General features: G+C 36.2%; 1 protein-coding gene across 3 annotated transcripts in view; it reads left to right on the top strand.

Moving 5' to 3' along the window:
• The window catches only part of RNF13 (ring finger protein 13), a 155,522-nt gene that overhangs the window by 74,049 nt on the left and 58,180 nt on the right, over positions 1 to 23,293 (top strand). For 2 of the 3 annotated variants that reach the window (XM_028103024.2, XM_028103023.2), the window contains exons 5-6: positions 12,299 to 12,386; positions 18,804 to 18,894. In XM_028103024.2, the coding sequence (XP_027958825.2) occupies positions 12,299 to 12,386; positions 18,804 to 18,894 (179 nt within the window). Of the gene's footprint in view, positions 1 to 12,298; positions 12,397 to 18,803; positions 18,895 to 23,293 lie in introns of all 3 variants that reach the window. The other variant, XM_028103025.2, reaches the window with a different exon arrangement.

Here is a 23,293-nt window from a genome sequence, read left to right as displayed (position 1 = left end):
ATACATAATTTTATCTTCTGGTAGTCTAAGCTGCATTCAGTAGCCAGACTATCTCCTGGACCTTTGGCATGCTCTCATAATAGTACTCAGAGCATATGGGTAAATACAAAGGCCTGACCACCTTTTAAATTTCTTAAACTGTTTAAAATAAACTGATATCCTTTGGAACTGGCTGAGGAACAGGTCAGTAGCCTTTACTTCAGAAAAAGAAAAAAAGAAATAGAAAAAAAAAGCCTTCATTGAGACTAGTTAAGATTTTTATGCTACCATAAGATAGGTTGCAAAATAAAATTAAAAATATGAAATAATAGAGGTGAAGAGGGAAGCACATAATCTCAGAGGCCTCTAATGGTCATCTAACAAAGTCTTTATGAAAAGAAGGTAATAGCAACTTTTAATTCTTAGATACTTTCTGCAGATGAAGAGAGCTGAGGAAATAAACTGTTAGCATTAAAACAAAGCAGAAACTCTTACTCTAGCCAAGTGGTGGTGAGGTAGACTTCTCAGACACATGCCCTTATTAGTTAGTGTCATAATGGATGTCCATCTGCACTCTCTTTGTCTAGTAGTACTGAACTCACTGATAGTACCTGTCAGAGGCCTGAGAGAAGAATTTTTTATGGAATTTGTCTTTTTCTTTTTCCAAGATTTTATTTATTTATTTGACAGAGAGCGACACAGTGAGAGAGGCAACACAAGCAGGGGGAGTGGGAGAGGGAGAGGGAGAAGCAGGCCTCCCGCGGAGCAGGGAGCCTGATGTGGGGCTCTATCTCAGGACTGCAGGATCATGACCTGAGCCAAAGGCAGACGCTTAATGACTGAGCCACCTAGGCGCCCCTGGAATTTGTCATTTTTGCAGTCTTAACTGAATAGTCTAAAATCCATCCCTGCATCAGGGCAGATCTTTAGAAAGCTGAGGACATGGATCAAATAAAATTGGTCCCCATCAAATTGTTTGACTCAGATGAACTTGGCACGATTCCATCATTTTGTATTAAGAAATTCCATAAGAAGCAGCCCTACTCCATTGTATTTATCTTAATGTAGCTGACATTTTAAAAATTATTTGTCTTACTAGAAGGGTCCGAAGATATATTTACAACTTATTTTTATCTTGCTTTAGTATGTATGTTTGCACTAGAATCGTTTCACTTGTTCTCATTACTAGAATAATCATCAAAATGAATTCTAAACAGTTAAATCAGGTAGCAGATACCTTCAGGAAAGCTAAACCCCATCATTCAGCCAGCCAGCAGGTTTTTCTGAGCACTGTTCATGTCCGTATTTGCCACCAATATGCCTACTTGGTAAGGAGTCTCTTCAATCTTTTGCCTATTTTTTTATTGGGTTGTTTTCTTATTAATAAATTTTGAAAGTCCTTGATATATTCTGGAATATAAGTCCTTTATCAGATATGCATGGTGCAAACATTGTCTTCTAGCCCATGACTTGTTTATTCTTAACAGTGTCGTTCAAAGAGAAGACATTCTTAATTTTGATGAAAACCTATTATTATTTTTTTTTATGAATTGTGCTTTTGATGTTGTAGAAAAGAAACATTTGCCTTCCTAAGGTCACAAAGATTTCTCCTTATATTTTCTTTAGAAATTTTGTAGTGTTAATGTTTTAAATTTAGGTCTAAGTGGTTCATTTTTAGTTAGTATTTGAATTTGGTGCAAGGGTTGCATCAATATTCTTTTTTATTTTTTTGCATATGGGTATCTGATTGTTCCAGCACCATTTGTTGAAGATTATCCTTCCTTCCTTCCTTCCTTCCTTTCTTTCTTTCTTTCTTTTTTTTCTTTCTTTTCTTTCTTTCTTTCTTTCTTTTTCTCTCTTTTTCTTTCTTTTTCTCTCTTTTCTTTCTTTTCTTTCTTTCTTTTCTTTCTTTCTTTCTTTCTTTTCTTTCTTTCTTTCTTTCTTTCTTTTCTTTCTTTCTTTTCTTTCTTTCTTTCTTCTTTTCTTTCACAGAGAGAGAGAGACAGTGAGATAGGCAACACAAGCGGGGGAGTGGGAGAGGGAGAAGCAGGCTTCCCGCTGAGCAGGGAGTCCGATGTGGGGCTCAATCCTAGGACCCTGGGATCATGACCTGAGCTGAAGGCAGATGCTTAATGACTGAGCCACCAAGGCACCCTTTCTTTCATTTTTTTTAGCTGAAGTATAGTTGATACATGTTACATTAGTTTCAGGTGTACAACATAGTGATTTGAACTGTATATGTTAAAGTATACTCACTGCAAGTGTAGCTACCATCTGTCACCATACAACACTATTACAATACCTTTGACTGTGTGCCCTACATTGTACTTTTCATCCCTATGACTTATTCATTCTATAACCGGGAACCTGTACCTGCCACTCATTTCACCCCTTTTTGCCTCTGACAACCACGAGTTTGTTCGTACTTATGCTGTTTCTGCTTTGCTTTGGCTTTTAGATTTCACATAAATGAAATTTTTTGGTATTTGTCTTTGTCTGACTTATTTCACTTGGCATAATACCTCTGGGTCCATCCACGTTGTTGCAGATGGTAAGATCTCATTCTTTTTTTTATGGCTGAGTAATATTACTCTGTATATGTGTGTGCATACACTACATTTTCTTTATCCATTCATCTATCAGTGGACACGTATGTTGCTTCTGTATCTTGGCTATCATAAATAATGTGGCAGTCAACATCAGGGTGCATATATCTTTTTGAATTAGTGTTTTTGTTTTGTTTGGATAAATACCCAGTAGCAGAATTACCAGGTTTTATGGTATTTCTATTTTTAATTTTTGAGGAACCTCTGTATTGTTTTCCACAGTGGCTGCACTATTTTATATTGCCACCAACAGTTCACTAGGGCTCCTTTTTCTCCACATCCTTGTCAACACATACTTTGGTGTTGAGTTGTATACTTTATGTATTTGGATATTAACCTCTTATCAGATAAATCATTTGCCGATATTTTCTCCCATTCAGTAGGTTGCCTTTTCATTTTGTTGATCATTTCTTTCACTCTGCAAAAGCTTTTTATCTTGGGGGTAGTCCCAGGAGTTTATTTTTGCTCTTGTTTCCCTTGTCTGAGGAGACCTATCTAGAAAAATGTCACTAAAGCCAGTGTCAAAGAGATTACTGTCTATGTTTTTCTCCTAGGAGTTTTATGGTTTCAGGTCTCACATTTAGATTTTTAATCCATTTTGAGTTTATTTTTGTGTATGGTATAAGAAAGTGGTCCAGATGCATTATTTTGCATGTAGCTGTCCAGTTTTCCCAGCACCGTTTGTTGAAGAGACTGTCTTTTCCCCATTGTATTTTCTTGCCTCCTTTGTTATAGATTAATTGACCATATAGTTGTGGGCTTCTTTCTGGGCTCTCTATTCTGTTCCATTGATCTATGTGTCTATTTTTGTGCCAGTACCATCCTGTTTGGATATTTATTGAGTGTTTTTTTATCATGAAAGGGTATTGATTTTGTCAGCTGCAGTGTTAACTGCATTCTATAATTTATTTTTTTTAAAGATTTTATTTATTTATGTGACAGAGAGAGAGAGAGCACAAGCAGGGGGAGCTGCAGGCAGAGGGAGAGGGAGAAGCAGGCTCCCTGCAGAGCAAGGGAAGCCCGATGTGGGACTCGATCCCAGGACTCCGGGACCATGACCCAAGCCGAAGGCAGTCACCCAACCACCTGAGCCACCTAGGCGCCTCTGCATTCCATAAGTTTTGATATGTTTTGTTTTCATCATTTCAAAGTATTTTATAATTTCCTTGGTGGTTTCTTTTTTGACTCATTGGTTATTTAGGATATGCTGTTTGATTTGACATGTTTGTGAATTTCCCAAATTTCCTTCTAATACTGATTTCTAACTTCATTTCATTGTGGTTGAAGAACTTTGTATGATTTTAGTACCTTTAAAGTTACTGAGGATTGTTTTATGCCCTGACATCTGGTTTACCCTGGAGAATATGCACTTGAGAACAATGTTTATTGTTGAGTAGAATGTTTTATAGATGTCTGTTAGGTCTAGTTAGTTTATAGTTTTGTTCAAGTCTTCCATTTCTTTGTTGGTCTTCTGACTCGTTCTATCCATGAGAGAGAGTGGGGCATTGAAGTTTCCAACTATTGTTGAATTATGTGTTTCTCCCTTCACTTTTTTCAGTTTTGCTTCATGTATTTTGGAACTCTGTGATAGGTGCATATATGTTTATGGTTCCTATATCTTCCTGATGGAAAACATTATAAAATGTCTTTCTTTGTCTTAGTAAGAATTTTAATCTTTCAGTTTTGTACTGTTTGCATGATATATCTTTTTCCTTTCATTTCCAGCCTATGCATGTCTTTGAAAAGTTTGATTCTCTTATAGAAAGCACATAGATGGATCATGTTTTTTAATCCATTCTGCCAATCTCTGGTTTTTGATTGGGATGTTCAATCTGCTTTCATTTAATGTAATTATAAAGTAGGATTTATATCTGCCACTTAATTTGTTTTCTATCTCATGTCTTTTTTATTTTTTCAATTCCTGCCTTTTTTTGTGTTAAATGGGTATTTTCTAGCATGTCTTTTTAATTTCCTTGTTGTTTCTTCTGTATTTTTTAGTTATTTCCATAGTGATGGTCCTGCTATTGCAATTAACATTTAAAGTTAAACAGTGTAGTTCAGATTAGTACTGAGTTAATTTAAATATCATATAAAAATTTTGGTCCAATATACCTTTATTCCCTACCTCTTTTATCATGCTATTGTACTATTATTGTCATACAAATTGTATCTTTATATAAGTCCATTAACAAATTATTTTTTTTATGCAGCTGTCTTTTAAAGCAAATAGGAGCAGAAAAGAGTTAGAAATAAAAATATCTTTGGAGACTCACTCTCCTTACCTTTCCGAGTCTCCTGGACACTCTGTCCATATCTATACTCTCTATTTTTTCAATAAACTCTTCTCTCACTTCCTCTCAGCTTGTGTTTGATTTCTATCCTGTGTGAAGCCAAGGACCCTCTTGGCTGGCCCTGTGGGATCCCACTCTGGGTCCTTGGACCCAGCCAGCCTGCATCAAAAGTGTGGACTGCAGGGGCACCTGGGTGGCTCGGTTGGTTAAGCGTCTTACTCTTGATTTTGGCTCAAGTTATGATCTCAGGGCAGTGAGATTGAGCCCTGTGTTGGGCTCCATGCTCAGTGGGGAGACCGCTTGAGATTCTCTCTCTCCCTCCCCCCTTCACCCCCCCACATGCACGCTCTCTCTCTAAAAATAAAATAAAAATCTTTAAAAAAAAAAAAAGTGTGGACTACATTATTCCTCAAGACTGCAGGCCAGGAATGGCTGCTGCTTCACACACTGTTCTGGTCAACAGAGGGAAGAATGCAGAAATTGAGAGAATGCATTTAGAAACTTTCATAGCAATTTCACGGAGTCACCTATGTCTATTGAATCTAATAATAAAAATTAGATGTCCTAAAAAAACAAAACAATACAAATAAAAATACCTTTTTTAAAAAAAACTTTACAGCCAGCACACAAGCATGAGTGGGGGGAGGGGCAGAGGGAGAGAATTTTAAAGTAAAATCCCTGCTTGGGGGGCGGGGGGAGCCTGATGTGGGACTGGATCCCAGGACCCATGAGATCACAACCTGAGCCAATACCAAGAGTTGGGAACTCTGATTGAGCCACCCAGGTGCCCAATAAAAATATCTTTATACTGTTTTCATAAAACCTATGTAGTTATATTTACTGCTGCTACTTATTTTGTGTAGATTCAAGTTATTGGCTACTCTTCATTTCATTCATTTCAGCCTGAAAGACTCCTTTTGATATTTTGTAGGGCCACTGACACAGATTCTCTCAGTTTCTGTTCATCTGGAAATGTCTTAATTTCACCTTCGTGGTTTTGTTTTTTTTTTTAAGATTTTATTTTATTTTAGAGAGAGAGAGTGAGCAAGTGCACGAGGGGACGGGGTACAAGCAGAGTCTGCACTAAGCCCGACCTGGGGCTCGATCTTAGGTCTCTGAAATCGTGACCTGAGCCAAAATCAAGAGTCGGTTGCTCAATTGGCTTAGCCACCCAGGCGCTCCTCACCTTCATTTTTGAAGGAAGTTTAAGCTGAATACAGAATTCTAAACTAAATTGTTTCCTCTTGCAGCCTTTTATTAATTCATCTAAGTAAATGATTATGTCAACTTACAAATTAAGAGCATCTTCCTTTGTAATCTATGTTCACTCTTTCTTTCTCTCTTCCCCACCCCCACTGCCCCTTGCCTCCCACCTTCCTTATTTCATTGCCCAGAACTTCAGTACAATGCTGAATAGGTGTGGGTGAGAGTGAACATCTTTGTCTTGTTACTGTTATTCAGAAAACATTCAGTGTTTTACCAGAAAATATGTTGATTGTGGGATTTTTTGTAGATAACACTAATATAGAAATATTTTAACATGTCAGTATAAAATGTGAACTCAAGTTCATTCTTGGACAGGAAAGTAGATTGACAGCCAAAAGAAAATAAAAAATGCTTTAAAGTCATGGAAGGTGGGGTGCCTGGGTGGCTCAGTCGGTTAAGCATCTGCCTTTGGCTCAGGTCATGATCCCAGGGTACTGGGATCGAGCCCAACATCGGGCTCCTTCCTCGGCGGGGAGCCTGCTTCTCCCTCTGCCTGCCGCTCCACTGGCTTGTGCTCTCCCTCTCTCTCTCTATCTCTGTCAAATAAATAAATTAAAAATCTTAAAAAAAAATAAAAGTCACTGAAAGTATCATATGATTAAATGTAGTCGTTCTCTTCCTAGTAGCCAAGCACTTATAATGCATCTTAAGATAAGTGTGTTTTTTTATATTTATACCCAAGCCAGGTAGACTTTCCAGGTAGAATTTTTATTACATCTTTTTTTTTTCTACTTCTATTATTACTTTACTCGTTTTAGTAAATAAAATTATAACATGTCATAGAAATTTCCCTCTAAATCACATTATCATTCTGAATGAATTACAGTCTGACATATTTCAGTATATTCTTTCAGCTTCCTAGTTCAAAATAAATGACCTTTTTATACTTTTAATAAAATGGTGAAATAATGAACTAAACTTAAAGTTGTATTGTCACTAAAATTAGAGAATGTATTTAAAATTGGCTACTATTTTGAATCAAACATCTTTTTCCCATCACTTGAAGGCAGATGTTCTTAGAAACATGAGGCACTGTAGGAGATACGTGTATGGTGTTCATGGAATGTTACCTGTCTGTCTGAAATAATCCTGGTTTTGAGCTTGCCTTTTTACTGTTGTTCAAATGTTACAAATTATTCTTCATGCAAGAAAAAACATCTATAATTCAGATAAAGACTTTAGAACTAAAATGTGTTTCAAATAAAAAAAAAGTTCTCGTTACAAGTGTCTCTGCTGTCAATAATTGGGTTCTTTTCAAGGTTATTTTCCATCAAGGAAAGTCAGCTCTGTTGAATTTTTACCATTCTTGCAGGTATATAGCTTAGAGATATACATAGGTCTGCTTATGTGTAGTCTCTCCTCTCAGAGGAAAAATGAAGTACACTTAGTTCACGTATGGATGTTAAAGGGGTTTGAAGACTATAAGAAATGTAAAACTGGGGGCGCCTGAGTGGCTCAGTCGTTAAGCATCTGCCTTTGGCTCAGGTCATGATCCCAGGGTCGTGGGATCAAGCCCCACATTAGGCTCCCTGCTCAGCAGGAAGCCTGCTTCTCCCTCTCCCACTCCCCCTGCTTGTGTTCCCTCTCTCTCTGTCAAATAAATAAATGAAATCTTAAAAAATGAGTGGCTATTTAAAAGAAAAAGGATATGTAAAACTGTGAATGGATTATGCTAGAAGTTTAATTATTTTTAACAACCAGGTGGCTGGATTTATTCCAAATATTTGTTGAATGAATGAGTGAATTAATTTGCTGAAAATCTTTAAATTTTTATTTCAAGTCTTAATCTGTTGTATTCTATCTACCTAGAAAAATCTATATATAGAGTCATTCCTTTCTCTTTCCTTGTGAAGACAAGCTCTGCTGCTCAGGTTTTCCCATTTTTGTTTAAGCATATTCCCCAAGTTTCCTAGGTTCAAAACTTAGTTTATGAAGAATAAAAGCTAGTGTTCTTTCATATCATTGCCATCATTCTATCCTGCCTTGTCGTAACAGCTCCAGATCTTCAGTTTCTCCTTTCCATATCAATCTAAGTAGACCAGATTGTTCTAAAATATTGCCTCAGCCATGTCAGCCCCTTATTCAGTTGCCTTCTGTGAACCCTGCGAGAGTAGACCCCATATCTGTTTTTTGGAATGGTCTTCAAAGTAGTATTGCACAATCTGGCCCTTTGTTTTCTTTCTTTTCACCTCAGATTCTCCAAGAGTAACAATAAAATCAATAGCAATGACAGTACTCATAACTAGCACTCATTTAATATGTGCCAGGTACTGTCTAAGCACTATTTTAAGTGTTTTACATATATTAAATCATTTAATCCTCAGAATAACTTTTTAAGTTGGGTATATTATCAGGCTCATCTTACAGAGAAGTTAACTTGCCTACGTTTATACAACTTGTATATGACAGAGTCAGAATTTGAATCCAGGTAATCTTGTTCCAAGAGTTTATATTTTTAACTTCTCCGCTGATCTTCCTTTCAGTAACATTCTTCTTTATTTAGTAACGTCAACTCTGTTTTATTTTGTTTTGTTTTTATAGGCCTTGCTAGGTCCTGACTTTTGTTCTTTCTCTTTCCTATCATATGAGAAATTTCCCCCAACTCTTTTCTACTGTTAGCTCAAATGTCTTCTCTTTGTTAAAGTGTAATTCATGTCCCATAAAATCTGTGATAGGCATTTCAGCCCACTAAGTATTTCCCCACTAAGTTTCCATAAACTCTATGACAATATTTTAGCACTTTTCTTTTCGCTTAAACTCTGTTTTGCATATAGGTTTCATTTGACCCACAGGTTTTACAATCATGTTGTGTATGTAAGTTTTGATGATTTCTCAGTTCAGTTCCTTTCCCACACATTTGTAAAACATTAAGTAAGACTCATAATTTTGGTTCTCCTCTTGATTCATTGGAAAACCCCATGCTTCTCTATCTAATCAGATAAAATTATGTTCAAAATCTCAGCTCTGCCTAAATGTGATTGTAGGGCACTTTCGCTTACCCATTTTTCCTCATTTCTAAAATGTAGAGAAGAATACCTACTTTGTTGAGGTGTATTAGGTATTAGAGATAATAATATATAAACCATTAGCATATAGAAGCTTCCTTTATTCATTATAGCTTTTAGTCTGGAGCCTTGTTACATGTATCCTATTGATAGTTTCCCCCCAACTTCTCATGCCTTTGTATCCCGTAAAAGATCTCTACTTATTGATCTCGACAGCTCAATCAGTCTTCTTACAGGACTTGTTCTAATAGTGTTAGTATTACCAATTTGTCTAGTCTAGAAATAAGATGAACCATTGTGTCATTTCCAGGGTTCCTTTTAGAACCTTACTGAAGGTTTTTCCATTAGCAGTTTGCAATCTTCTGGCATCCTGGCTACTTACTATATATATATAACAAGCCAGCAGTCCCATATTTCTCCAGAACTCTTGGATAGGTGCCGCCTGGTCTACATAATTTAGTTGTATCTAATTTGTTTATTAGATGTAAAATATTTAGAACATTTACCACAATTTGAGCTAATAGCTCTGATCAGTCTCCTTAAAAAGACAGATTGGCAATACAAATCAGAAGGCTTTTCCATGAAATTTTCAGTTTTGATGTCTCTTTTGGAATTTAGGTTTGTTCATGGTGCATGCTTTTTATTAATGAATCTTTGAGTTCTTTGCCTCCATCTGATACCATGTTTGAGGTTGCATTTTATGAATGTGTAACTTTGCACATGTTTACTAAATGATTTAGGCTTTATTTCTGCCTCGTGTTCTTAAAAATATAACCAGCTGCTGTTTAGTTAAAAATGTAATTTAATTTGACTAACGCACGAGTTTTGTAGTTCATAAACATGGATATAGTTTCCTTGTTTGTATTCATAAGTCTGTTGGTCCATATGTTAATGTGTGTCTTGATTTAATTTTAATACTTTATTTTAGAGATCAATAAAAACAACAAAAGCCTTAGGGAAGACTTCTTATTGAAATTTTGAAAACATGTTTCTAATTTTAGGAATTCACACTTGTATGTTCAAAATTCCTGCCTATTTTAGTGGTTTTCTAAGTTTTCTATTTTAAGAATTTTATTATTTTTGTTGGCAGAGAACAACTTTTGATATTGATATAATATTATATTGTATTTATGGAAACAATTGCATTTTGGATGTGTGAAGGAAACATTTCTCCTCAGTTGCTCCATGAAGTTTTTAAGAATCTAATGGCTAGATCTAATTACACACATTAGCAGGTTGTTGTAAATCCAATAACTTATATTAGTGGCTCTTAACATTTGGGGGTTCAGAAAGCCTTTTGTAAAATTGATGATGGCTTTATCCCTTACCAGAAAAGCTCACACATAGACAACGGCAGGAGATTTAAGGACCCCATGAAAAGTTTTTGGGTTTTTTTTTTTGAAATGGGATGTACATGTATACGTAAGTATAATATAAGGCACTAAAGATCATCTTTAAGAAAAATGAAAACAAATTGATATAAATACTCTAAGCAGGGAGGAGTTACATGGGTGCTTGAAAAAACACAGACAGCAGGGCATGGAACAGGGCAGGCTTCATGGAGATAATGGAATTTGAAGGCCCAATAGGCATTCAGAAGACAAAGCCTGTTCCAAGCAGATATAATAGCATGAGCAAATAGAGAGGCAAGAAAGTACCTGACCTCTTTGGATATCCATGAGTATTGAGATCTCTTTGAGGATAATGATTGTTTCTGATTCACCTTTGAGTTCTACACTGTGCTGCACAGTACCTTATGTAATTTTATTTTGTAAACTCAACAAATACTAATTGAATTGAATTTTTTCTTTACTCTTATCATGGTTCCTGAGATCACCTTTCTTTGTGTCCTATCATGTTGTATCTTTGCTCACAAACATATATTTTGCAGGGAAACAAGTTAAATCATGTAATTTCAATGACTGTGCATTAATTGGATTTAAAAAGAAAGCTAAAACTTGTTTTTTTTTATTAGAAGAGAACAGCTTTTGATACAAATTTTATATTTCTTAAATTGTATCTCTGGGAACAGTTGTTTTTTGAATGTCTTAAACGTTTCTCCTCAGTTACTGGGTTAGCTTTTGGGGAACAGTTAAAATGGTCACTAAAGCATCAAATAAACTAATAGGAACACCAACCAAGTATACTTTTGTTTAACTAAAAGCTAAGCAAAGTCTCTCCTCCTATGGCAATAGAATGAATAAATAATAGATTAATGTATAAGTAATAAATAAGAAATAAGATTTAAAAACTATAATATCTTCTTAAGAGTATTTTTTCCCTCCCCTTGAAAAAACAGTAGTATCTATGTGGAAGAAGCTTTGGAGCTAGCATTTTCTCAATTTTAGCTGGATACTTAAAAGTGCACATATAAAAAAATAGCAAACTTTCTTGATTATTGACATTTTCTTGCAGGACTGCAAAACATTCCTTGTAACAGTTTTGTTGGCTGGTTAATTTTCTTGCTGCATTCTTAACTTTAGAGCAGTAGGTCCTGTGTTGGTAAACTATGCTACTTTAATCAGTTTTTTAAAAAATTTCTAATTTTCTTTCTTGTGTTTTTAATGTTATAATCTGGGCTATTAATTTGAGTGCACATTTTATAGGTTTACTCTTGAATGAGTAATATTCAGTGAGTTCCTACTCTGAGGCTGATTCATAGGTGCTATTAATTCCTTGAGGCACTCTTATCTCCTATAGACTGGGTTTTTTTTTTTTTTTTTTAGTGATAGGATACTATTATTCTGATTAATCCACATGAAGAAAAATAATTTGTCCAAGTTTATCCCCCTAAGAAGCATCAGAGGTAGATTTGAATGCCCAAGGGCTGATGACTCTTGAGCCTGATCATAGCAAGTCTCTACCTGTTGGAGCTAGATGGGTTTATTGCTTTGGATCCTTTTAGTATTTTAGCTTGTATCTGTCCTTTATTTGCTTCTCATTCACTTCATGCCATGAATGAAATCAAGAAGATATCCAAAGTCATTGATAATCAGTTGTAAAACATGTTATGTTTCAAGAACATACTTGGGATCCGTTTTTACATATATACATAATCTAGTCCTAGACACATGCTGATTTATGTTGAAGCTGAGGGACTGTATGACAAAGCACTCTCTTCCTCATATTGTGATTGTTTTCTGACTTGCAGGTTTTAAATGCCCAGAGAGCAGGATACAAAGCAGCCATAGTTCACAATGTTGACTCTGATGACCTCATTAGCATGGGATCCAACGACAGTAAGTACAGGTATCACTTTTCTTCTCTCCTGTTTGACAGATCTTTTGAAACTAAAACTTAAGATTTTTTCCCCTCCCATTTTCTGTTTAAAAGGCAAAATTTCTTTTCTTTCAGAAAGATAACTCATCTGAACCCTCTTGGGACAATTTTATTCATGCTGAAGTGGAATTGACTTATTCTTTTCTGAATAGTTAGTTGTTTTGTTTTCTTTTACCTTTGTGTTTCATTTTAGAAGATGTGTTGGTATTTTGGCAAAAACAAAGAGAAAACCAAAGCTTTAAATAGAGATAAACATGCTGAGTTAAGGATCCCAGAGAAGAATTCTGGTGATTTATTTATAGATTTACAATATTAAATATTAGGATATATGTCTATACTAAGTAGCTACTGTATTCTTATAGAATTTCAAAGCCACCTACTTGTGCTTTCTTACAAAAGTTGGTTATTAGCTTCTTAATATACATTGACATGCCTGTAGCTTTTCATTCAAAATGGGAATATTTTCCCTTATTCTCTTAGCTTATAGGGAAAAATGAGCCAATTTTAACCAAATAACTGGCTTTAAGCAGTGACTTTTAAGCTGTACACTTTCACTTAATTTGGTGAGAGTGATAAAGGTATCTTTTGTTATGTTAATGATGTGACTTTGGGACTGCATCTGAGGATGAGGGCTGGCTGCCAGGAGAACCAACCCTGTGAGCTTTCAGTTCCACCCCCCTGGATCTCTGGGGAGAGGCAGAGGACTGGAGGTTGAATAGATCTCCAGTGGCCAGTGGTTTAATCAATTGTGCCTGTGTAATGGAGCCTCCATACAAAACCAAAAGGACAGGGTTCAGAGAGCTTCTAGGTTGGTGAACACATGGAGATCTGGGGAGAGTTCCATGCCCTTTCCGGGCATGGAAGCTCCACATCCGTTCTCACATACCTTGCCCTATGCATCTCTTTCATCTGGCTGTTCCTGAGTTACATTCTTTCATAATAAACTGATAATCTGGTAAGTAGATTGTTTCTCTGAGTTCTGTGAGCCACTCTAGCAAATTAATTGAACCCAAGGAGGGGGTTGTCAATGGAACCTCTAACCTAGAGCTGGTGGATCAAAAGCACAGGTGATAACCTAGACTTAAAACTGGTGTCTGAAGGGTTGGGGGCAGTCTTGTGAGACTAAACTTTAACCTGTGGAATCTGTTGCTATCTCCAAGTAGATAATGTCAGAATTGAGTTGAGTTGTTCCATGGTGTGGGGGAGATCCCCCACATATCCACTGAAAATTGGGTTCAGAACCCAAAACGTACTGCCAGCATTCATGATTGAGTATTTTATTTTTGTTTTTCTTCTAGCACATAACCATAATACCTCTGGCTACTAAGTGCCATTGAGTCTCCCATGCAAGAAAGAGCTTGGAGGAAAGGGCAGACGTAAAGCTATGGACTGGTATCCTACATTGGAATATATTTAAAACTTTAAATAACTAGATCCTCAACAGGAAATATTTTGGAGCCCTTGACTAAATTTTTTATAGCTTAAGACAGTATTTGTCATTGTTGTTTGAGTAGAACCCTTTTCTTCTTACCCCTAGTAGAATCTGAGGCAAAATTATAATTTGTAAAAAGTAAAACTTGGTAATAAGTTCCTTTGTTAATTTCTATATATATTTAAAATTATTATTTAACATTCTAGATGATTAAATCATTATAATGCATGAGGTACCCTTAGGAGGTTCTAGCATTTCACAAGAAGTTTGACAATCACTGCTGGGAATTAGAGGAATTGATGAAGGTACTTTACTTGCCAAATAAACTAGTTCTGTTGGCACTGCAGAGTTGACACAATTTTCTTCTTTAACTATCTCTCTTAAAAAAATACACACACACACACACACACACACACAGGTCAGTAACTTTTGTTACCTATATACATTACTAGCAAAATGGAAAGCATGAATACTCAAGAAATAGGTGTGAATTTAAATTGAAGCTCTCACTTGTATTAGCTGTATAACTTTAAGCAAGCTACTTAACTCCTTGTGTGTTTTGCTGAAGGCCTGAGCCCAGTGTTTAGCAGGCTTCAAGACCTGCTCAGGCGTTTTGAGTTAAACAGATTCATATTCTAAGCTATTTACTCTTTTTACATGTTTTCAATAAAAATTTTGTAAGCAGAAAGTGCCTGTTCCCTCTAACACCTGTTTTGTCTTTGTAATACCATGATACCTTTTTGTGGTAATCATGTCAGTTGCTAAGGAAAATATGCTAAATGTTAAAAGTAGCACATAGCCATGTAATCCTGTTGTTGCCATGGAAATGTTCCAACTGAGCTATTAAATTTCAAAGATTGCTCAGAATTTTGGTTCTTTATTGCTTAGATTCTTTCTGTGATATTTTGCTCTATCCCTGTGTATGTGTGTTTTGGACATTTCATATATTCAGAAACAAATGTAAAGATCTTTCCCATTTTCATCTTTGCTCTTACTTGGTGGAGGAAAGGAAAGCGTGGATTCATTAAAAGAGGCATGTATCTATCCCCCTTTTTAAGGTTTAGTCTACAACCACAAAGTATATTGCACATGTTCTCCTAAGAGCAGACATTCTAGTATCTGGAAATAAAAGGAAGTCTTAAAAGCCCCTTGCAGCCAACATTTCACACAAGGAATTTGTCTGTTTTTTTATTTCAGCTAGGACATAGGATGGGTTAACTCAGTGAGCCAATAATATTTATCATCTTCAGAAGGCAGCAGAATGTGATGGAGAAAACCCCAACTTAAGAACTGGAAATGTGGGTTTATTCTTCTAGGTTAGTTAATATATGAACTTTGGGAAAGCTACTTAACCTTTTAAGCCCTTTACTTTCATCTGTAAAGGTGTGAGTAATTTTAGTTTTTATTTGGCCTGACAAGGTTGTGAAGATCTGCCATCCCATGCCAGAGTTGCAGGAGCCTAGATTAGGAGGCAGAGCCTCAAGTTTGAGTCTCGGCTGTGCAAATTCCTAATTGTATAACCAGGGCAGGTTATCAATATGTCTGGGTTTGTTCTCCTTTTTTACTTGCTGTCTTCCTTCAACAAATATTTTTTGACAGGCTGCTCTTCATTAGGTACTATTTTAGGCACCATGACTATAGCAGGGAATGATACAGTTTAAGGCCCTGCTCTCCTATCTTTCAGTGAAGTAGCAGAATGCAGTAGTTAACAGTGTGGCTTTTAGGTACTGCCTGCTAGGGTTTGAATTGCAATTGGATCACCTGCTAGCTGTGTGACCTTGGTAATGTTACCTTACATCTCTGTAGGCCTCACCTTTCTGATCTGTAAAATGGGAATGATAATAGTACTTAACCCATTGGGTTGTTGTTGAGGATTGAATGAATTCAGACATAGAAAGCATCTAGAAGATTGCCTGTTTCTTAGTGGTAAGTTACTTAGCTAGTATCTAATTATATTATCATCTATTTATTATACATTATGTAATGGCAGCAATAATAATAATTTGTGGCTACTCAGCTATTATTACTGCTATTATTACATTCTAGGGTGGGAGAGAGGAAATGAACACATAATCAAAGAGATATGCTGTATATCAAGTAGTGATAAGTACTATAAAGAAAATCATGTCAGGGCACCTGGGTGGCTCAGTTGATTAAGCAACTGCCTTCAGCTCAAGTCATGATCCTGGAGTCCCGGGATCCAGTCCTGCATCAGGCTCCCTGCTCAGCAGGGAGTCTGCTTCTCCCTCTGACCCTCCCCTCTCTCATGCTCTCTCTCTCAAATAAATAAATAAAATCTTTAAAAGAAAAATCATGTCAGGCTGAAGGGATATAGAGTGGCAGGGATGAGAGGAGGGTGCCTATTTTAGGTAGGGTGGCCAGAGAAGGCTTCTATAAGGCTTTGACATTTAAACATAGGTCTACAGCAAGAGACTGAGCCATGCAGATTTCTGGAGCAGTGTTCCAAGGAAAGGGAACAGCAAGCAAATGCAAAGGCTCAAAGATAAAGCATATTTGGTGTTTTCAAGGTGTGACAGAAAGCCACAGTGGCTGGAGTATAGTGAGCAAGGCAGAGAGAGTGGCAGAGGAGGAGGTTAGAGAAGGGGCCAGTGGTAAGATCATGTTGGGTATTTGTAGGACTTTGGAATTTGTTATGTGTAGCTTTTAAACAGAGATGTGAGGTGATCTTTTATTTTAAAAGGATCACTTTGGCTGTTCTTTGAAGAATAGATGGAAGGTGAAAGGTGGGCAGGAGTGCCAACAAAGAGACAAGTCAGAGTGTTGCTGCTGATAGAAGAAATGAGGAAAGGGAGGAGTCAAGAATGATTCCAAGGTGTACAGCCTGAGAAACTAGGTGAATACAGAACGCTGTTTACAGAGAGGAGAAAGACCAGGAGTAGAGCTGATTGAGAGGAAAGAGAGAGTGAGAGTTCCATTTGAAAAACATTAAGTTGAAAACATCTATTAGGCAATCAAGTGGAGATACTGGACAGGCAGTTGGATATGTGAATCTAGAGATGTTGGAGTTGGCCATCTACATTGTAATTTGTCTACGAGATCGTGACAACACTATTGCAGTGTATATTTCACAGAGTTGTTTTGTGGATCAGAATTAAAATTTAGCATTTTTTTTAAAGTATTTTGTGAACTAGAACATGTTTGGTTTTGTTTTCACTAGATAAATAATATTGCAAAGTCTCCAAGATGGCTTTTCATATTTGCATACATTTCTCCCTTCTGACTAAAGTGAGGAACTTTTTACATATCTTTAGATATCATAACTCAAAGAAGTTCTGTCACTTCCAGTAATTATTGACATGACAGGATATCTGAGGTGTATCATTGAGTGAAAGGAAGCTTATACTTTTTTCCATTATTATGTGGTCCCACTGATATAAAAATTGTGATTAAATATTCCTTTACCAACCATTTTGGTTCCTGCCCTCCTGGAGCTTATATGGGGGCATGTGTATATGAAAGAGGGGCAGGGATGGGAAGAGAGGGAGGAAAGGAGAGAATGAGCGGAATGAATGATTATATTTGCATAAAACAAAAACAATCTAGAAATGAAAAAAATGTACTCTACCAAGGATACCAAGATTTTATAACTTTCGAACTTGTTTTTGTGGGGCGCCTGGGTGGCTCAGTCAGTTAAGTGTCTGCCTTCGGCTCAAGTCATGATCTCAGGGTCCTGGGATAGAGCCCTGCATTGGGCTCCCTGCTCAGTGGGGAGTATGCTTCTCCCTCTCCCTCTGCCTGCCCCCACCCCCCGCTCATGCTCTCTCCCTCTCTCTCAAATAAATAAATAAAATCTTTAAAAAAAATTAGTGAGTCCTGCTAATGTTTAAAAAAACAAAAACTTGTTTTTATAAGGATTAAAGAAAACACAACTGCAGGTGCTTAGGTTGGAGGGGAGGGGTTGAAAATAAAGGGGGAGGTACAAGGGAATTTTGGGGGTGAGAGAACATTCTGTATCTTGTTTGTGGTGGTGGCGGTTACATAACTGTATGTGTTGAAACTCATAGAACTGTTTATTACTTCAAATAAAACCTTTGTATTTGGGTGGGAAGGATAATGGTTGTGTGTGGTTTTCTTGTATCCCCCCCCTTTTTAAAATAACAAATTTGCGTTTAAAAAAGAAATGTAGAACAAAGTTATTGTGAAAAATATAATGAAAATAAATGGACTTTCTCTAAAGCCAAATTTGTTAAATTAACTCACAGCTAAAAATAAGGCTGCTTTTTCTCTTGTAAATTTAAGAGGATCTTCCTGAGTAATGGGTAATTTTTATAAACTTCTCTTTTGTTGGCATTTGATTTTGGTTTTATAAATAGGTATAAGAGTCCAGTTTCTTAAGACCTCAAACAAAACAAAGCTTTACTCTGAACTCCAGGCTTAGGAGGAAGTAGAAATTTACTCGGCTTTCCTATTCTGTGCCCTTTCTCAACTTCTGTCAGCCCTTCACTCTGGAAAGCCATAGATATATGGTATCATTTTTGAGACTTCTGTAAAGTGGTCTTTTCTTACATTCTTTGGCTTATATGTCTCCTGGGAATGGGTATGTAAAAAAAGCTTTCTCACTTTTTCATTTAAGTTATATGTGGAAAGAAAACTTAAAATTTCTTTCTCTTTTCTAAGAGTTAATAATGTCTATAGAAGAATAAATCAAAAGGAAATATTAAAAATAATTATATCTAATCTTCATAGGACTGTTGATAGTATGAAAATGTATGTATGCAAAATGTTAGCTTTTGTTACTGTAAATGTAATAGTATTTCTCAACCACTGTGATTGATGATGGTATAAATCTGCAATCAGGAAAATCAACCAAGTTGAATTTATTGTAATTGTTTCCAGTTGCATTTACTGCTGTTATGAAGAAAGTAAAGCTGATTGTACACGGAGTATGGGATTTTAAGAATAATTTTATTATTATTTTATACAGTTGATGTGCTAAAGAAAATTGACATTCCATCTGTCTTTATTGGGGAATCATCAGCTAATTCCCTGAAAGATGAATTTACATATGAAAAAGGGTAAGTAATGGATATAAAAAATAATCATGTAGCTTAATATTCTTTATATTAGGGTAGAACTATATTAGTTGTAACCAAGGTTATGTTTTAAAATGAACTCTGCTGTGCTAAATTACCTCTTAAGTCATTATGATTTTAAGACTGTATTGTAATATTTTGTCTGTGCATGATTACATTTTGAAAATATACTCATGCTAGAAAGCCTAAGGCACCGGTGTTGCCAAAAAGATACCAGACTTTCAGGGCATCTGGGTGGCTCAGTCGGTTAAGCATCTGCCTTTGACACAGGTCATAATCCCAGGGTCCTGGGATTAGAGTAAGCCCCACGAGGGCTCCCTGCTCAGCGGGAAGCCTGCTTCTCCCTCTTCTTCTACCCCTCTCCCTGCTTGTGCTTACATGCACTCTCTCTCTCAAATAAATAAATAAATAAATATAAATAAGTAAATAAAAAAGTAAGTAAGTAAATAAGTAAATAAATGTCTTTAAAAAAAAGTACCAAACTTTCCCTTTTATAGATCAGTCAAATCATTGGTATTTAGTAACAGTGTGATTTACATTTATATGACACTTTTCATTAAGACATATTTATATTTTATTAAAAAGAGATTTGTTATAAACACAATCCAAAACACAGTGTGCTATTCACTTAATTTTTACAAAGACAAAAAGTTTGTTTTCAACTTTGAAAAGTTTCATTTGGAATAAAAACTTTTAAATGGAATTTCCCCCAAAATCTCATTACCAGGTTAACATAGACCAAAACTAACTGAGGCCCGGCTGTTTCATGTCATATAGAAAACATTACAATTAACACTTCAGAACTTCTTCCATGGAGCAGATAGTAGGCTGGAGCAGGCTTTTGACTAAGAGGAATAATAACAACAATATTAGTAATAAAAGCAATAATGTTTATTGAGTATTTGGCCAAGTGCCAGCACTCATGAAAGCAAGACTTTTACACTTTTTATCCATTCAATTTTCACAACAACCCTTGGGAGGTTGTTATTATCTCTTATTATCTACATTTTTCAAAAGAGGAAACTGGCACAATGAAATCCAATTTTAATTATTGGGGGGGGAATCTATGAACATTTGAATTTGAAAATGCACAAAAAGAAGAGGGAAAGTCTTTTTTTTTTTTTAATAAGATTTTATTTATTTATTTGACAGAGACACAGCGAGAGAGGGAACACAAGCAGGGGGAGTGGGAGAGGGAGAAGCAGGCTTCCCGTGGAGCAGGGAGCCGATGTGGAGCTCGATCCCAGGACCCTGGGATCATGACCTGAGCGGAAGGCAGACGCTTAACGACTAAACCACCCAGATGCCCTGGGAAAGTTTTTCTATTAATTGTTTTTGTCATTTTCCCTACACAGTTTTGATGTTTAAAATATTGTTCACATATTATATGCTCAGAACATCTTTTTTAAGTTCCAGAATGTAATCTGGAATGTGCTTAGAAATAGTTATGTTAAGATGCTATTTTGTCAACCATGCTTGTTTAGTTAGTAGAGGGGTAAACTAATACTTTTGCCTCAGTATTGTTCCCTCATTTAGAAAAATTCTGTATATTTTAATATGTGTCATAAAGAGTCTTTTTTGGTTTTTATTATAAAATCATTATTTTTTAAATTAAAAAGTAATACATACTGGTAAAATATGGAAAAATTCAGAAATATAAAGCATTAAAATGGAAGTCCCTATGCTTCTCTAACAGCGGCAACTACTTTTTAAAAAACTTTAAATTTTCCCCATTTTTGAATACTCACATTTAGTTAATGATGATGTGCTCACTAAATAGAACCATGCAGTATATAGTATTTTGTAGCATGCTTTATTTACTTAATATTTGGATCCTTTCCATGGTAATACAATTCCACAAAATCCCTTATCTTAACTTGTGGGGACAGATGTATTGCAGAATTAAAATTTTTTTGGAATTTTAGATGTTAAGTACAATTCCAAACATAATTTGAGGCAGCATCCCAGAATCAAACAAATTATCTGTATCTGCAGTGAATGCATGGGTATTTTATCATGTCAGTTCAGGTTGACTATCAGATGAATTGCCAACATTATTTTTTTTAAAGATTTTATTTATTTATTTGACAGAGAGAGAATGAGAGAGAGCACGAGAGGGAAGAGGGTCAGAGGGAGAAGCAGACTCCCTGCTGAGCAGGGAGCCCGATGTGGGACTCGATCCTGGGACTCCAGGATCATGACCTAAGCCGAAGGCAGTTGCTTAACCAACTGAGCCACCCAGGCGCCCGCCAACATTATTTTTTAAGGCTTTTTAAATTTCATAATTGTGCATAAGGGACCATAAACATGTGCATACACATCTGCCTCATCCATCTGTCAGCTGGCCTTTGTCTGTCTCCATGTTTGCCTGCCTACCTACCCACCCACCCATAAATTTATTCTACTTAAAAAAATTACTTTTTTAAGGATTTTATTTGTGGGATGCCTCAGTCGGTTACACCTCTGCCTTGGGCTCAGGTCATGATCTCAGGGTCCTGGGACCGAGCCCCACATCGGGCTCCCGGCTTAGTGGGGAGTCTGCTTCTCCCTCTCCTTCTGCCCCTCCTCCCTACTCATTCTCTCTCTCTCTCATAAGATTTTATTTATTTATGAGAGAGAGGGAGCACAAGTTAGGGGGTGGAGGGTCAGAGGGAGAGGGAGAAGCAGACTCCCCACTGAGCAGGGAACCCAACACGGGGCTCGGTCCCAGGACCCTGAGATCATGACCTGAGCTGAAGGCACAGTCTTAACTGACTGAGCCACCCAGGCGCCTCTTAAAAAAATTTATTATTGAAGCATAGTTGACATGCAATGTTCTATTAGTATCAGATGTACAGCATAGTGATTTGATAATTCTATACATAACTCAGTGTTCACCATGATAAGTATAGTCCCCATTTGTGATGATACAGTGTTATTACAGTATTATTGACTATATTCCTAATGTTGTACTCTTATCTTTGCGACTTATAACTGGAAGTTTGTAGTCTGTTTAACCCCCTTCACCTGTTTCACCCATCACCACCCACACTTCCCCTCTGGCAACAACCAGTTCTCTGTATTTAAGAATCTGTGTTTTTGTTTGATTTGTTTTTTAGATTCTATATATAAGTGAAATCTTTTGATATTTGTCTCTCTGTCCACTTAACTTCACTCAGCATAATACCCGCTAGGTCCATCCATGTTGTCATGTGGCAAGATTTCATTCTTTTTTAATGGCTGAATAATATTATTTTGTGTGTATGTATGTTTGTGTGTGTTTCTTTGTACACATACATACCACATTTTTTTTATCCATTTGTCTCTTGATGGATACTTGGGTTGCTTCCATATCTTGGCAATTATAAATAATGCTGCAATAAACATAGGGGGCATGTTTCTTTTTGAATTAGTGTTTTTGCTTTCTTTAGGTGAATACCCAATAGTAGAATCACTGGATCATATGGCATTTCTATTTTTAATCTTTTAAGGAACCTCCACAGTGTTTTCCACAGTGGTCGTACCAATTAACATTCCCACCAAAAGTTCACGAGAGTTCCCCTTTCTCTAACATCCTAACCAGTACTTATTCTACTTTTTATTATGGAAACTTCCAAGCATATTTAAAAGTAGAGAGATGAGTATAATGAATCTGATCATTTAGTTTCAAAATTATCAACACATGGTCAGTTTTTTTTTTGACTGTCCACCCTTAAACCCCACCCCCTTCAACCTCTTTCTTTCCCACACCATGATTATTTTGAAGCAAGTCCCAGACATCCTGTCATTTCTACTGTAAATATCTGAGAGTATATCACTAGAAGATATTTTTACATATAAAAACGTACTATCGTTTTTTTGGGGGGAAGTATACATTAATTTAATATCAACACATATTTTAGTCTTCAGATTTTCCCAACTGTCTGAAATTCTTTTTTTTAAGTATTTGTTTGAAGCAGAATCTAAGTAATGCCCATACATTGCAATGGTTCTTTATGTCTTAAGTTTTTTTTTTTAAGTTTCTTTTAATTGAGGTGACTGTTGAGAGTGAAAAGAGTTACTTTTAATAATTACATTGGGACAACAGGCATAAACCACAACTCACCCAGGCAAATCAGGGCATATGCTGATGCTATTTTTAATCCGTAAATTTGCCATGTGTCTTTTTTTTTTCCCCTAGTCATTTATTTATTGAAGAAATTGGGTTATTCTGTAAAACGTACCCGAACTTTTCCGATTGCATCCATGGGGTATTGAATTTTCCTTTGTTACTTATTTTTCCTATTAATTGCTAATAGTTCTAAAGGTTTGTTTGTTTTTTAAAGATTTTATTTATTTATTTGACAGAGACACAGCAAGAGAGTGAACACAAGCAGGGGGAGTGGGAGAGGGAGAAGCAGGC

This window comes from Eumetopias jubatus, unplaced genomic scaffold, assembly GCF_037043125.1.
Source record: "Eumetopias jubatus isolate StellerSeaLion01/CBP00866 unplaced genomic scaffold, mEumJub1_p1.0 scaffold_1, whole genome shotgun sequence".
Classification (NCBI taxonomy): Eukaryota; Metazoa; Chordata; class Mammalia; order Carnivora; family Otariidae; genus Eumetopias; species Eumetopias jubatus.
This window is presented reverse-complemented; position numbering and strand designations above follow the sequence as displayed.